General features: G+C 47.7%; 2 protein-coding genes across 3 annotated transcripts in view; both read right to left on the reverse strand.

Annotated features, from left to right (window-relative positions):
• Nucleotides 1–6,513, reverse strand: part of NAA60 (N-alpha-acetyltransferase 60, NatF catalytic subunit) — a 28,752-nt gene extending 22,239 nt beyond the window's left edge. Inside the window, exon 1 of one of the 2 annotated variants that reach the window (XR_002122780.1) lies at nucleotides 6,324–6,487. The gene's annotated coding sequence lies outside the window, so the exon portion shown is untranslated. Of the gene's footprint in view, nucleotides 1–6,323 lie in introns of both variants that reach the window. The other variant, XM_019632900.1, reaches the window with a different exon arrangement.
• Nucleotides 6,514–9,918: 3,405 nt separating this feature from the next.
• The window catches only part of ZNF174 (zinc finger protein 174), a 32,519-nt gene continuing 29,809 nt past the window's right edge, over nucleotides 9,919–12,628 (reverse strand). The window contains exon 3 of the mRNA XM_019632882.1: nucleotides 9,919–10,055. Within this exon, the coding sequence (XP_019488427.1) occupies nucleotides 10,036–10,055 (20 nt within the window). The 3' untranslated portion in view covers nucleotides 9,919–10,035. The remainder of the gene's footprint in view (nucleotides 10,056–12,628) is intronic.

Here is a 12,628-nt window from a genome sequence, read left to right on the forward strand (position 1 = left end):
CCCGGGAAGGCCAGCGGCCGAAATCTACCCTGAGGCTTGACAACAGGGCCAGGGGCAGCTGCTCAGCCTCTGAAGTCCTGGATACACCCCGGCTTACTATGCCCAGCAAGAAGGGATCCTGTGAGGGTCAGCCATGGGCTGGCAGACCCCCAGGCCCAGGTGCTGCTGGGCAATCAGGCTGAGGACAGGAGCCCCTCAAGCTGGGTAATGACAGGTCTGCTGCTATGCCCGTCTCCCCTTCAAGGCGCCAGCCAGCCTGAGGTGGGGGTTTTCGAGGCCAGGTCTGAGGGGCTGGAAACATCGCCGTGACCTTGGTGACCTTGAAGCAGACATACGGGGTGGGTGGAAAGGCAGGAGGGGCTGAGGTACTGCAGAAGCTCCATGGCTCTGGGGCTACATTAGTTTCTGTTTTTCTAGAACATACTGGGCTCCAAGGGGTGGGAACTGTGTCACCCTGGCTTGTCCTTCTGCACAGCATGACTCAGAGTTGAAATGAGAAGGGGCCTGCTTTCTCCTCCTTTCTTTATGTTTACAGCCAGAGCCTACACACTGACCACGTGATGTCTGCAAGGCAGGGGCCCTTCCTGTGACCCTGCCAGCAGCACCAGATGCCCTCACCTGGCCTGCATGCCGAGGGGCTCTGAAGGGGATGAAACAGAAGCTCTTCAGGATGAGAGATGGGTGTGTTCCTCCCTGAGGCCTCAGGTCCTGGGTCAGGAGAAGCTGAGGTACCACCTGTATCTTAGAAAGGAGTGGCGTCCTTGACAGGCGCTAAGTGACTAAGACTAGTCACTTAGAAGGGGAGGAAGTTGGCCTCTGGATGCACGATCTATGACTGCTGTTCCAGCCCTGGCCCCAATGGTGCCCTGGGCATTCTGGTAAGTGTGACCTCAGGGACCTCATGCCTCCTAAGTGGCCGGCCACTTCTTGGGAAATGGATTGGTCAACCAAAAATAGCAAGTCCTGAGTTTTATGAGTCATCCCTGTCCAAAATATATCCTAGTGGTCATTGGATAGGATGCTACCCCCTGGTCATCTTGGGTAAAGGGCTGTTTCACTCCACGGAACACGACTGTAGAACTTCAAGGGGTCCACCCACCAAAAGCAGGACGAAACTCAGCACGTCCCGTTCCCCGCTATGAAGCACTGTTTCCCTGGAGGTTTCTGCATGACCCCCACCATGTGGGTGACACTCCCCTCCCACAAAGGGAGCAGATTCCACACAAAAAACACAAAACAAAACAAAAAAAAACCTCTAAAAGCAACAACTGAAGGTGTTGTTAATCGTGTTCGGTATGAGAATAGCGTTGTGGTTATGCTGAAAATGTCCATATTCCTTAAGAGATGCACACCGAATATTAAGGGATGAAACGACAGAATGTTGTGGAATTTAATTCAGTTGGAGCAAAAAGTGGCAAAATGTTAATAATTGTTGAACTGAATGATGGGTATGCAAAAGTACATGTTTGAAAAAGTTTCTAATTAAAATTAACCACCCACTGACCAAAGGTCTCCACAGAGGCTGAGTTTCAGATATGAACAGCAGGCTTTCCAGGTGACTGACTTAAATGCGATCGAAGTCCTCATCCAGAGCTTTGGCAAGCAGTGCCCGGCCTCTACACACCTCCTCACTGGGAACATAGAGTTCTCAGCAAATCGTGACTGGCTCATTGCCGAGCACTCTGGATCCCAGGTACATCAGGCGCCCAGTTCAGAGTGTTATGGGGCATGGAATACTGCTCAGGACCCACCCACGTTACCCAATCCTCAAACTCCACTNATAATACCAACATGAGTCAGTGAAGCGACGTCCTCCACAACTAGACTGAATAACAAAAGGACAGCAACTTGTCTGCTCCCCTCCCCCAATTCCCCAATAAAATCTTTAAAAAAATTTTTCACTTGAATATATAATAAAGTCTGAATTTTAGAAAATCAGGTTAGTATAACTCAGTCTTATTCTTTCAGTCTTAGTCTATCTTAGACTTTGTAGCTCATCTCTTTACTTTTAGCAAGATCAAGCTTTCAAGCTTCTTTCTTCATCTACTTGTTTAGTCTTGCTTGTTAGAAGGTCTAGGAAAGATTTTGTTTCCTCTCCCATTTCATAGATTACCTCCTTTCTCTGGTTATCCATTGAGTTACTACCACAAGCTTCATTTCTAGCCATTGGACACTGTGTTTATCTGTAATAATAAGAACACAGTTCAAAGGAAAGGGCCATGAGAGCCTCTCGTTCTTGATGAAAGAGCCAAAAATCAAAATCAGGAGAATCTGAGCCCCAAACGAGACATCTCTGAAATAAGAATATCATTAAATATAAATCTGAAGAAAGAGGGGAAAGAGGACTACTGGAGCAGCACAGTTACTCTATGGTGAGCATGCTTTTGATTCATACCAATACGAGTATATACCAGGCTGTTAGCTCTTCCTAACCATTTATGTTTTGGATTTGTTTAGCCTGTAGGGAAGTTTGTCCTTATCATTCTTACACCTGTCCTTTCAATACCTTTTTCCTTCCTCCTGGGACCCCCAGATACATCTTTTGTGACCCATTCTCTCAAGGCCTAGCTCTTAGCTAGCTGGCAACAGATGTCACTTGTGGCAGATACTGTTAAGTTACCTATCTGACATCTATTCTACATCCTTCTTTTTCTTTTCCAACAGAGCCCTAATTTTGTGCAAGTAGATGGCCAGAGGAGGCTGGGTCCTTCCCACAGTGTCAGGGAGTGAACCATGATGGGTCAAAGCTAATTATGGTAGGTAGTCTTTTTACTCTTGATAATGACTGGTTTAGGATCAGTACATGACAATGCATTATCACCTTCACCAACATGCTAAGGATGGCAGAGGAGAAATATGGAAGCATTGGGACCTTGATGGTGTCACTGAACCACTGAATTAACAAACCTGTAACTGTCCTACCTTTGAACAGTTTTGTTGGGTTTTCAGTTACCTGAGGTGGGAGCTATCCTGATATTCCACCAAACCCCAATAATTATTTTGTGAATTTTGATGTTTCATTAACCATTCACCCATTCCATGTGTAACCTTTTAAGTACAGGCACATGCCTGGCACTAGAATGGAAAATATATTCAGACTCACTCAGAATTTCTTATGAAGCTATGTTATCATCCTTGTTTTTTCAAACATCTTTGTAAGCTAGAAACTTCTTTGAAACTGCACTCTAAAGAGAGGCGTTCTGAATTCTTTGAAGCAGAGAAAAGCAAAGTTGTATATTAGCCAAGAGGACCCAAGNAAAGGAAGTAATGTTGCCAGAGAGGGTGCGTTTAGAGATGGCAGTAGTGCAGGTGAGAAGCTGGTAAGGCAAGTGGCTGGTCCACCTCTGGGGGACGACTGGGGGGTGCTCCCAGACCCCTCAAGTATGCTGCACTCAATGTCACCCCAGGTCAAAGCCCAGCTCTGATATCCACTGAGACACCTGTCTCACTCCGTGCTTCAGCTTATCTGTCCCTGGGAAGACAAACGAGATGGCTACTTCCATCGGCCCACCCTAATCCCTGGCCCAGCTCCACTTCTCCTCCCTCCCTGGTCCAAGCAGTCCCTTCTCCAACATTCTCAGCCTCCTCTTTTGCACATATTCCCCTCCAATTGTTTTATCTGTGCCCTCCACCTTCTGCTCCAGCACAACAGTGACAACAAACCAACAATGTCCCCTCTCTGAAATCCAGCATCCCTCCCTCGGGAATCACTTCCCCTGACTCCCTACAGCTCACACCCTGGTTGATCCCTTTCTCAAGCCCTTGGCTCCCTCCATCCTATGACAAAGCACCACCCTGGTCTTCCCCGGGCACTCCAGGCTTCTTCTCAAGTGACGCACAAAGGAAGATTAGGGCACACTCGTCCACGGCACAAGAACTAAAGACCACCAGTCCCCGAGGAATATGAAATTCTGCAGATGCCAGGTTTATCTGCTTGAAAAATCCAATACTGAACTCCAAGCTCTTTCATTTAGGAGGGAAGGTAGAGAAAAGGAAAAACAAACCAGTGATGGACACGGGACACTGCCTTGCTCATCAGTAAAACAGGTCAAGGACTAAAAAGGGAGAGTGAGGGAAACAGCGAGTGCTCTTCATGGCTCGTCAGCTCAAGCAAGCAGCTGCAGGCGGTGGCAACCTGGGCTCGTTCCAAAACCTCACTGTAGGAGGAATGTGATTTACTTACAGGGTGACAAGAAACAAACACCCAGCACTCTAGTTCCAAACAGACTCCCTCTTAAACCCAACCCATCATGCTCTGAGGAAAGCCCGTATACTCATCACATACAATTAGATCACATCTCTTCAAGCACGAATTGATGATACTGGAGGATTCCATTTGAATGAAATTCTGAAACTGGCTAAGGGAATTGATGGTGACAGAAATCAGAAAGTGGCTGGAGTGGGGCACTGAGAAGGGGTGTAAGGCGATGACGATGTTCTAAGTATCCTTCGGTGGTCGTCAAACATATGGATCTGCTCACTTAAGATCTGAACACTTGGCTGAATGTTAATTACAACTCAATTTTGAAATAAGATGATAACAGGTGGTTCTGGTGTGGTCCCAGGTCCAGGCCATTCTTTCCTTTGGGTCAGTTTCTATCATCCCCTAAATTTCATATTGAGAATGCATTTCGTCTTTCATTTACCAAAATTGTACTGACAATCCATGCCCTGCTCTAGGTACTGCAGTTGCAGGACGGAGCATAGTCAGAAATCTCTGATTATACAGGATGTGGGGAACAAGGTGGGGGAATGCGTCAGGGTGTGTGTTTTCCTGTATCATTACCTAAATACAGAAAGCACTTCTTTTGTTCAAGGAATTCCATGGCAAACAACAGCACACTGGTGAACACCGAAAGTGCTGTCCACCAGGCTGGGCAGGGAGGCGTTAATACAACTATGTGGGAGGGACGCTGTCCTCNCGGGAAGAGTGCAATGATAATACCAACATGGGCCAGTGAAGTGACGTCCTCCACAACTAGACTGAAGAACAAAAGGACAGCAACTTGTCTGTCCCCCTTCCCCAATTCCCCAATAAAAATCTTTTTTTTTAAATAACTGCTTTATCATATCTTCTTATAGTAATAGAACCTCATCCTCTATAGCAAGCAAATTCCTGTCAAGCTAGGCTTATATTTCTTGGCCTCCTTTAAGTCAAGGTGAGATTATATGCCCAAGTTTTTACCAATGGACAAGAGTGAAAGTGATGTAAGCAACTTGTGTGTCATGTCCTCAAAAGGAAATTGTTAAATTTTAACAATTGATGAAGCTAGGTGAAGGAAATATAGGTGTTTATTGCATTATTCTTTCAAATTCTCAGTAGGCTTGAAAATTTTAAAATAAAAGCTGGGGTTAAAAAAAGGAAATTGCTTGCTTTCCTCTTCATCCCCTCTCTCCCCTTTTCCCATGTTGCCATCCATGGAATATGGATGCAGTGGTAAGCCCCTTCAATCATACAACAGAGGGAAAACCCTACGTAGGTCCATGCTACTCAAAGTGGTCTGTGGTCCAGCAGCAGCAGCATCACCTGGGAGCTTGTTAAAAATGCAGAACCTCAGGTCTCACCCAGATCGACTAAATCAGAATTTGCATTTAACTGAGAATCTGCATTTAACTGGATCCCTATGCAGATTTATATGCATATTAAAGTTTGAGCATTCCCCAGGTGAAAACAGAGTAACAACATTCTGTTGTTTCCAGCATTCAATGTACAGATGAGTTTAGGGTAAGTTTAAGATGAACTGTCAAAATTAAGAAGGGCATATATATCCATTCAAACTTTAAAAACACTCTTTTTAAACACTAATGAGAAAATAATAGTAGCTATTTTCCCAGGGCTTACTATGTGCCAGGCACTGTTAGGCAGCTTACACAGGATCTCATTTATCCTCAGGACAATTGTTTCAGTTAGGTACCACGTGTTACAAGGGATATTGAAGGTAGTTGTCCTCTTAAAAAATAATAAGAAGAAGAAGTCTAGGGCCGGCCGAGTGGTGCGTTGGTTAAGAGCTGCCTTGGGAGGCCAGAGGGCCCCGGTTCGGATCCCACATATGAGGGCCAGTGACACTGCCCTTTACAGCTAAGATGCTAAATATCTTAAACAGCTCAACCTGGAGCTGGGCTGCCAAGAGTCGCCGGCGCGGCGTAGTCTGCAGCCCCTGCTGCAGTGGGTTGCCATGGGCTACCGTGTGTAGCCAGCAGCNTCCCACTGGCCCCCAACCGACCCCCCGCCCGCCGCTGCCCGAACTGCTGCTCCTCCCTCCACCTTACGACCCCTCACCCCGAGCCAGATTCGGCGCTCCCACCACAAGCCCGAGTCGCACCTCGGGCGGGAGCCGGCGGCAGTCGACGGCGTAGTCGGACTCAGCGCATCCTGGGGTCGCAAGGAGCCGGAAGCGGGGCCGTGTGAAGCCCGCAACGAGTTATGTAACCGGCAGGGGCCGCAGCCGGGACGGAGGCGGCGGTCCGCGGAACTTCCGCCTCCCGCGCCGGGCCGGCGGCGCAGACTGGAAGCCCATTGGCTACTGGCGCCCACGTGGGGCTCCACCTACCAGACGCCGACGCCGCCATCTTAGGAGCGGGCAGGCCTAACGCGAAGCCCGGGTGGTGGAGGGTTTGGGGGGCGTTTAGGGGAGCGGGTGTGCGTCTGCAGGGGGCCGGTGAGGCTCTAAGAGCCTACGGAGGCGCCAAGTTGATACGGGCCGGAGCCCGAGCGCCCACGCACAGACAGGGAGGCTGCCAAAGATGGGAATTGCTCACAGTCCTCCAGTTCTCAGCTAACATTCCCCTGGTTTGGTTTGGGACTTGGGCTTGGTCAATCCCCGGCCCCGGGGGACTGTTGAGCCACGGAAAAGTAACTGAGTGATCACCCCCGGCTGGCGAGCAGCATCACCCTGCCTAGCGCTGGACATCAGCCAACAGCCAAAAGTCCCTCTCTGTAGAAAGGCCCTTTGGGCCGTCGCTGTGTAAATGGGCAAATATCAGTTGCCCTCAAGTTGCAGGAGGGTCTGTATCACAAGATCTAGGGAACCGTGTTGAGCAAAATCTGATGTTAACTTTAAAGCAGGAATTTATTCTATGCTTTCAAATAACTGCCCACAAAGCCGAAGAATGAAATAAGAAGGACCTAGCTTAGAGCCGAGGGCTACAATGATGAACCCTTACAGGACTTAGTTCATATCCAAGAGGATAAATGTTATCACGGATTTAAACAATATAAATGAAATAACAGTATTTTAGAAACGGTAAAAGCACATTCTTTTAACATTTTTACAAGGAAAAGCCTCCTAAAGAGATTATAAGTTTTTTGTTTNGAAGCTGGCAACTTTTTATACTCAGTAGCACCTCTTCACTAAAGATGTCAACTTGGAAGGAAGCATTCAGTTCCACTTAACGGGAGACTTCATCAAAGGTTCCCACAGACGTGGCTCCACCGAGCATGGCTCCTGCGATTTCCCAGGAAGGGAGGGTGCCAGACCTAAGCATCATCTCAGCATGGCAAAGGCCTCCACGCAGTTCAGGTCATCGTACATTTCAGGGCTTTGCTCTTTAACTTTCCATTGTGTCCCGAGATGAGATAGATCTTATTTTCTTTAAAATGTTATTTTACCATTTTGTTTTTTTACATCATGACCACAGTAAAATGACCCAATGTGGAGGGCATGGTCTCAGGCCACTGGCATATATGCCACCTGCAACCCCTGATCCTCTTTTCAAAGGCATTTGGGCTAACCTTGGTCATGGCGGTCCAAGAGAATCCTCTGGTTGTTCTGAGGTGCTACACCAGAGCCGCCAAGACCTGGCGGGTCTCTACATGTCAGAGGGACTGGATTGTGGGAGGGTTGCCCAAGGACTGTTTGCCTTTTGTGACTCTGCTAGGTCAGTGTCAGAATTGGAGAACAACAGCCCAGGTTTGGAGAGAGACAAGGACAAAGAAGAACAGAATTAAGAACAGGACCCGGAAGTAAGAGGGATCAATGAAATGGAGGCCAGAGACGTGGAAACAAGACCAGACAGACCCTGTGGCCCCTGGCTTGGAAATTCAGACAAGTCTGATCTTCCTAGAATAGAAAATGAGGTAGCAGATGATCCTGCACTGCTTGCTCACACAGAAAGATGCAGCCAGAGCTCAAAGCCGAGACAAGAGGGGTGTGAGCTGGATGGGTCTGGTCAAGTGCCTTTGCCCAGTGACTTTTTAAGCCAGGATCTTGGTAGGAGGCCATCTGACAATGCGCGCCCAGAGTATACGAGTAATTCCCAGTTTGGATGGAGTGACCGTGTCAACCAGTTCAGTTTAAAAACAAAACAAATTAAACAATGAACCCACCTGTAAAGACTGGATCGGGGTGGCTGGGTATCAAAGGATCGTAAGGTGTATGTTTTTAATCAGCATTCTTGACTATCACCCAAGACTGGAACCTGCCTAGGACTCAAAACCAAGAGCAAGTCGGTTCTTCCCCAGAGAACTCTGATGCCCACAAGCTACCCTCACACTGCTTGGGGGCAGGAGTGGGCAAAATGGACGAGCAGCTACTCAATTTGAAAGGAAAAAGTACAACAACAGGGAAATCGGGTTTCAGAAACCCTGCCCGTCCACTTGCTGCTGCCCCTTCAGCAAACCAGCTCTNCTACGCTGTGGCCGGTGACTCATGGTAGCCCAGCTCCAGGTAGAGCTGTTGTTCACCATCATAGATGTAGAGGGCAGAGCGTCACTGGCCCTCATGTGGGATCCGACCAGGGGCCCTGCTGCTCAGAGCTGGCGACTCAAGCCAGCTCTTAACCAACGCGTCACTTAGCCGGCCCAAGAGCTCGATGTTTTAATTCCAAATCTCTACACCACGGCACCCAGTGTCAGTAAATTGGAAAATATGTCGCAATGGGGCAGGTCGAATGTGAGGTATAAGGAGGCATACCAGGCACAACATCCCGCAAAGGAAAACGATGGTTCTACTCCAGCTTCAGGTTCTGAGGCTGATCTCAGTAGGGCTGGAGCTGCGGGGCACAGTGCCACGGCAATACACTGGGTCCGGGACTAGCAATCCGGCCTAAGACGATCTGAATTTTGTCCAAGGTAGAAGACACTCCTTTACATTCCACGTACCCACAGTCAGCCCAAGACACCAGAGAACAGCTCAAGCCAAGAGTAGGACCCGCATTCCTGGTCACTCATTCACCTCACCCCGGCCGCACCCAAGTTTCGGTGCCGATAATCTTTCGTGTTTCGGAGTTTCCCTCTTAATTTCCTTCTTCCCTGAAACATTACGTCCTCTTTAGTCACCCTAACGCTTCACTTGATGGAGTCAGCCCGACAGAAACTCACCAGGGAGACCCAGGCATCGGAACCGGAAATACTTGTTTGGAAAACTGGAAAGAAAACTACATCTCCCCGCATGCAAAGTGAGCCATCGGCCAGCCGCTAAGGTGCTCGATTGATAAGCACATGGGAACTGCCCCTTCCGCAGTCACGCTTGGCCAATCACAGGACAGGGTTGGTAAACGAAAGGGGGCGAGCCGCTTCCGGCGGCTTTCCCGGCAACTCAAACATTGCGGAGAATGGGAATGTGGGAGACTCAAGGCAACGGTAGCTCGCGGTCTCGGGTCTCATTTGGGGTCGCTTTCTGCTGCTACTTCCAGAGTAGCAGGAGATTTTCTAAGATCATTAGTTCCAGAGCAGTAAGTGGGGCCCGGCGGCACGGGAGTAGGCCCTTCCGAGGCTGGGCCCGGGAGAGGAGCCATCGTCTCGGGCCTTAAAAGGGTTGGGGAAGACAGGGAGCCTGGGTGTGCGTGGAGGAGCTTTGCAGCCGAATTGGCCCTCCAAGGATTTTTCTTGTTCCTCCCAACTCTGTCCCGAAGTCCCTGTGGTGTCTTGAAGAAGGCATTCCCGCCCTCCGATATGGCGTCCACGCTCCCACCAACCAGGGCCCAGGTGAGACCAAGGCCCTTCTCCCTGTCCAAGTTCCGGTGGCTACTTTCTGGCCGCTGCCGTCCTCCTTTAGAAGGTATGCCAGGAGGGCGTCTGATCTCCAAATAGCTCTTTCACCAAGCTGTCTTGATTCCTAGAACAGGCACATAGGAAAAATAGCTTATCAAATTGTAAATTCAGAACCACCACCTGGGAGCAGTGCCCATTGGAGAAGGCTATAACAGACTATCTCGAAGTGTCTTTCTGGAATGCTGTTCAAATTGCAGGTTTAATAAATAAACAGAACAAACCCCCCAACTGATTCTTAATCACACTGAAGTTCTGATGATTTATAGGACTGGTAAACTTAGGGAAGGAGGAATAGGCCTNCCCCCAAATGGTCCCTAAATGAGCTAACCTGTGAAAGTCAGCACATTCTCCCTTGGCTCCCTGATTGGCTCAGATAACTCAGCAAGCTGGCAGGGATTGGTTCAGGAAAGGTCTAAACAGCACCGACTTCAGTATTGATTGGTCCCCTAGTTTTTGCCTTCTTGGTTTCTTTTTCTCTTTCTGGTGTGCTTTGAGATATTTCTTCCACTTAATCTAACAGTCCACTGGCTTTGTGACAACCAACCTCACCTTTAATTTATCTACTGAACTTAAATAAAAAATAAAACATGCTTTTCAGTTCCAGAAAGTTTTGCTACAATCAAATCTCCTCCAGTTGTAGTGGGGGTAGAGCTGTCATTGTCTGTTCTAGAAGTTCTATTTCATCAGGAACTGCCTATTCTGAGAGTTCTGCTGGCTCCTCCTCCCTCTGTCTACAAGGTGTCTTCAGGTGTATTGTTACTTTTCTCTTGCCTACTCCTGGCTCTTTCTACCCTCCATCCGTTGGTCAAGCAGAGAGATAACCTACCAGCACTGCCAGTGGGTAGAGCCAGCAGTCTCTAGGCCTGTAATCTAACCACATTCCAAGTTTCCGAGCAGAGGCAGTCCTTTATGGAGCACTTGAGGAAAAACCCTCAATTCTTACCCCCTCAGCTGCAGAACCCTCTTCCAGCCTCAGAGATAGGGAGGTAATCAGGCTCCTCTGGGCCAGGCAGAGCAACAAGCTACCATCTACATGGGCATCTGCCAATTACTCATTAATAATATCTCATGAAGGATGATACACTAAAGTCCGTAAGAACCAGAGACATACTTACTTTTAAGTAATGGACCCCAAAAAGCAGTACCATCTGGAGTGTTAAAAACACCAAACCTAGTCAGCAATTAATTATGGAAATAATGTTTAAAATTACCAAGGAAAAAATATAGGGTTGTCGGAAAAGTCATGACGCATTTTTGCAACGAAAAACATAGAAAAATATGTCATGACTTTTCCGACAGCCCAACATAGAGTGAGGAGTAAACAGTGGTAATATCAGGGTGGTATGAATGTAGTACTTTTATTTTTGAAATGTTTTCTCATATGCATTTTATAACTNGGCCTTTGAATTTCGCAAGAAAGAGAGTTGGGAGTTCCAGCATTGTTTTGCAGGTCAGCATTTTACTTGAAAGCACTGCTCATGGTCACAAGGAAGACACACTTCGATGCAGAGTTTATGCCTCAAGCTTGCTTTCTAAAAACAAGGAATCGAGATGGAAATACTATGAGGACTTTGTGGGTTCCTTCCACAAAGAGATGTCAAGGGGAGATAATGGAGGTAAAATGTAGAGATGGAAGAGCCACCATTTAAGGAAAGACACTGCCTGATATGCAGCCAGCTTTCTATTCAGGTAGGAGAGCTGTCACCAACAAAGTGAGACCTCTGGGCTATTTTAGCAGACAGAAGACATGCACTGCCCTGAACTCAGAACTCTGAGGAGTCTTCTTTACATTGTGTTCCCTGTGGCTGCTGCATTGTAAGGATGCTGTATCCACCTGGTCTAAACACACTTTAGGCTGAAAGAGCCGAACTGCTGCTAACATGTACGCTGAGGCTCCAAGAGCGTCCTGGGCAGACTCCCTGTCAGCAGTGACAGAATCACCCTTCTCAGTTCAGATTAAGCATCTTTTATCTCTCAAATCTCCTACCATCCAGGAATTTTCTTCCATCCAGGGCAGAGGCATGCTGTTGCGTAGCAACTCCAACAAGTCATATCCCAAATCTGAGAGTAGGTGTGGTTAAAATAAACACGGTGACAAAGTCACTGCAAGTTACAACTGGGAGAAGCTAAAGATAGGCTACACACAGGCCTTTCTAAAAAGTGTCTATACATTTTATTCTGGCCTGTCAACACCACATCATGCCCTGTTTTGTATAGGTTTTAACTGTCTTCATAGAAACCCAGCATGTCTGTGAGCGCAGTAAGATGGAACTCCAGCAAACCATGGCCCAGTGGAGAAGGACCTCATGACAACGCATTCTCAAAGGGCCAATATGCACATTAATTCTGATGGGTATAAAATCCTGGACTAGGGGAGATAAAGCCCTATGTGCACTGCCATGTCTGATGTGTCCATCTGGAAAAATTACTGGGACTTATATTTCAGCCATTCTTTTATTTCTTCTAGTCTTTAATCCCATCTTCTCTAACTGAGCTTAAAGCAATTCAGGGATTTTCATGGGAGGGGAGGGAATATGAGTTTGTTTTTGCTTTTAGCTCCTTTTAATTCAATGATGTTCAAGACTCCCCTTCTTGCCTCCTCACAGGCTGGTACTAATGGCCAAAGAACTTCTATCA

This window comes from Hipposideros armiger, unplaced genomic scaffold (genome assembly GCF_001890085.2).
Source record: "Hipposideros armiger isolate ML-2016 unplaced genomic scaffold, ASM189008v1 scaffold_1192, whole genome shotgun sequence".
Lineage (NCBI taxonomy): Eukaryota > Metazoa > Chordata > Mammalia > Chiroptera > Hipposideridae > Hipposideros > Hipposideros armiger.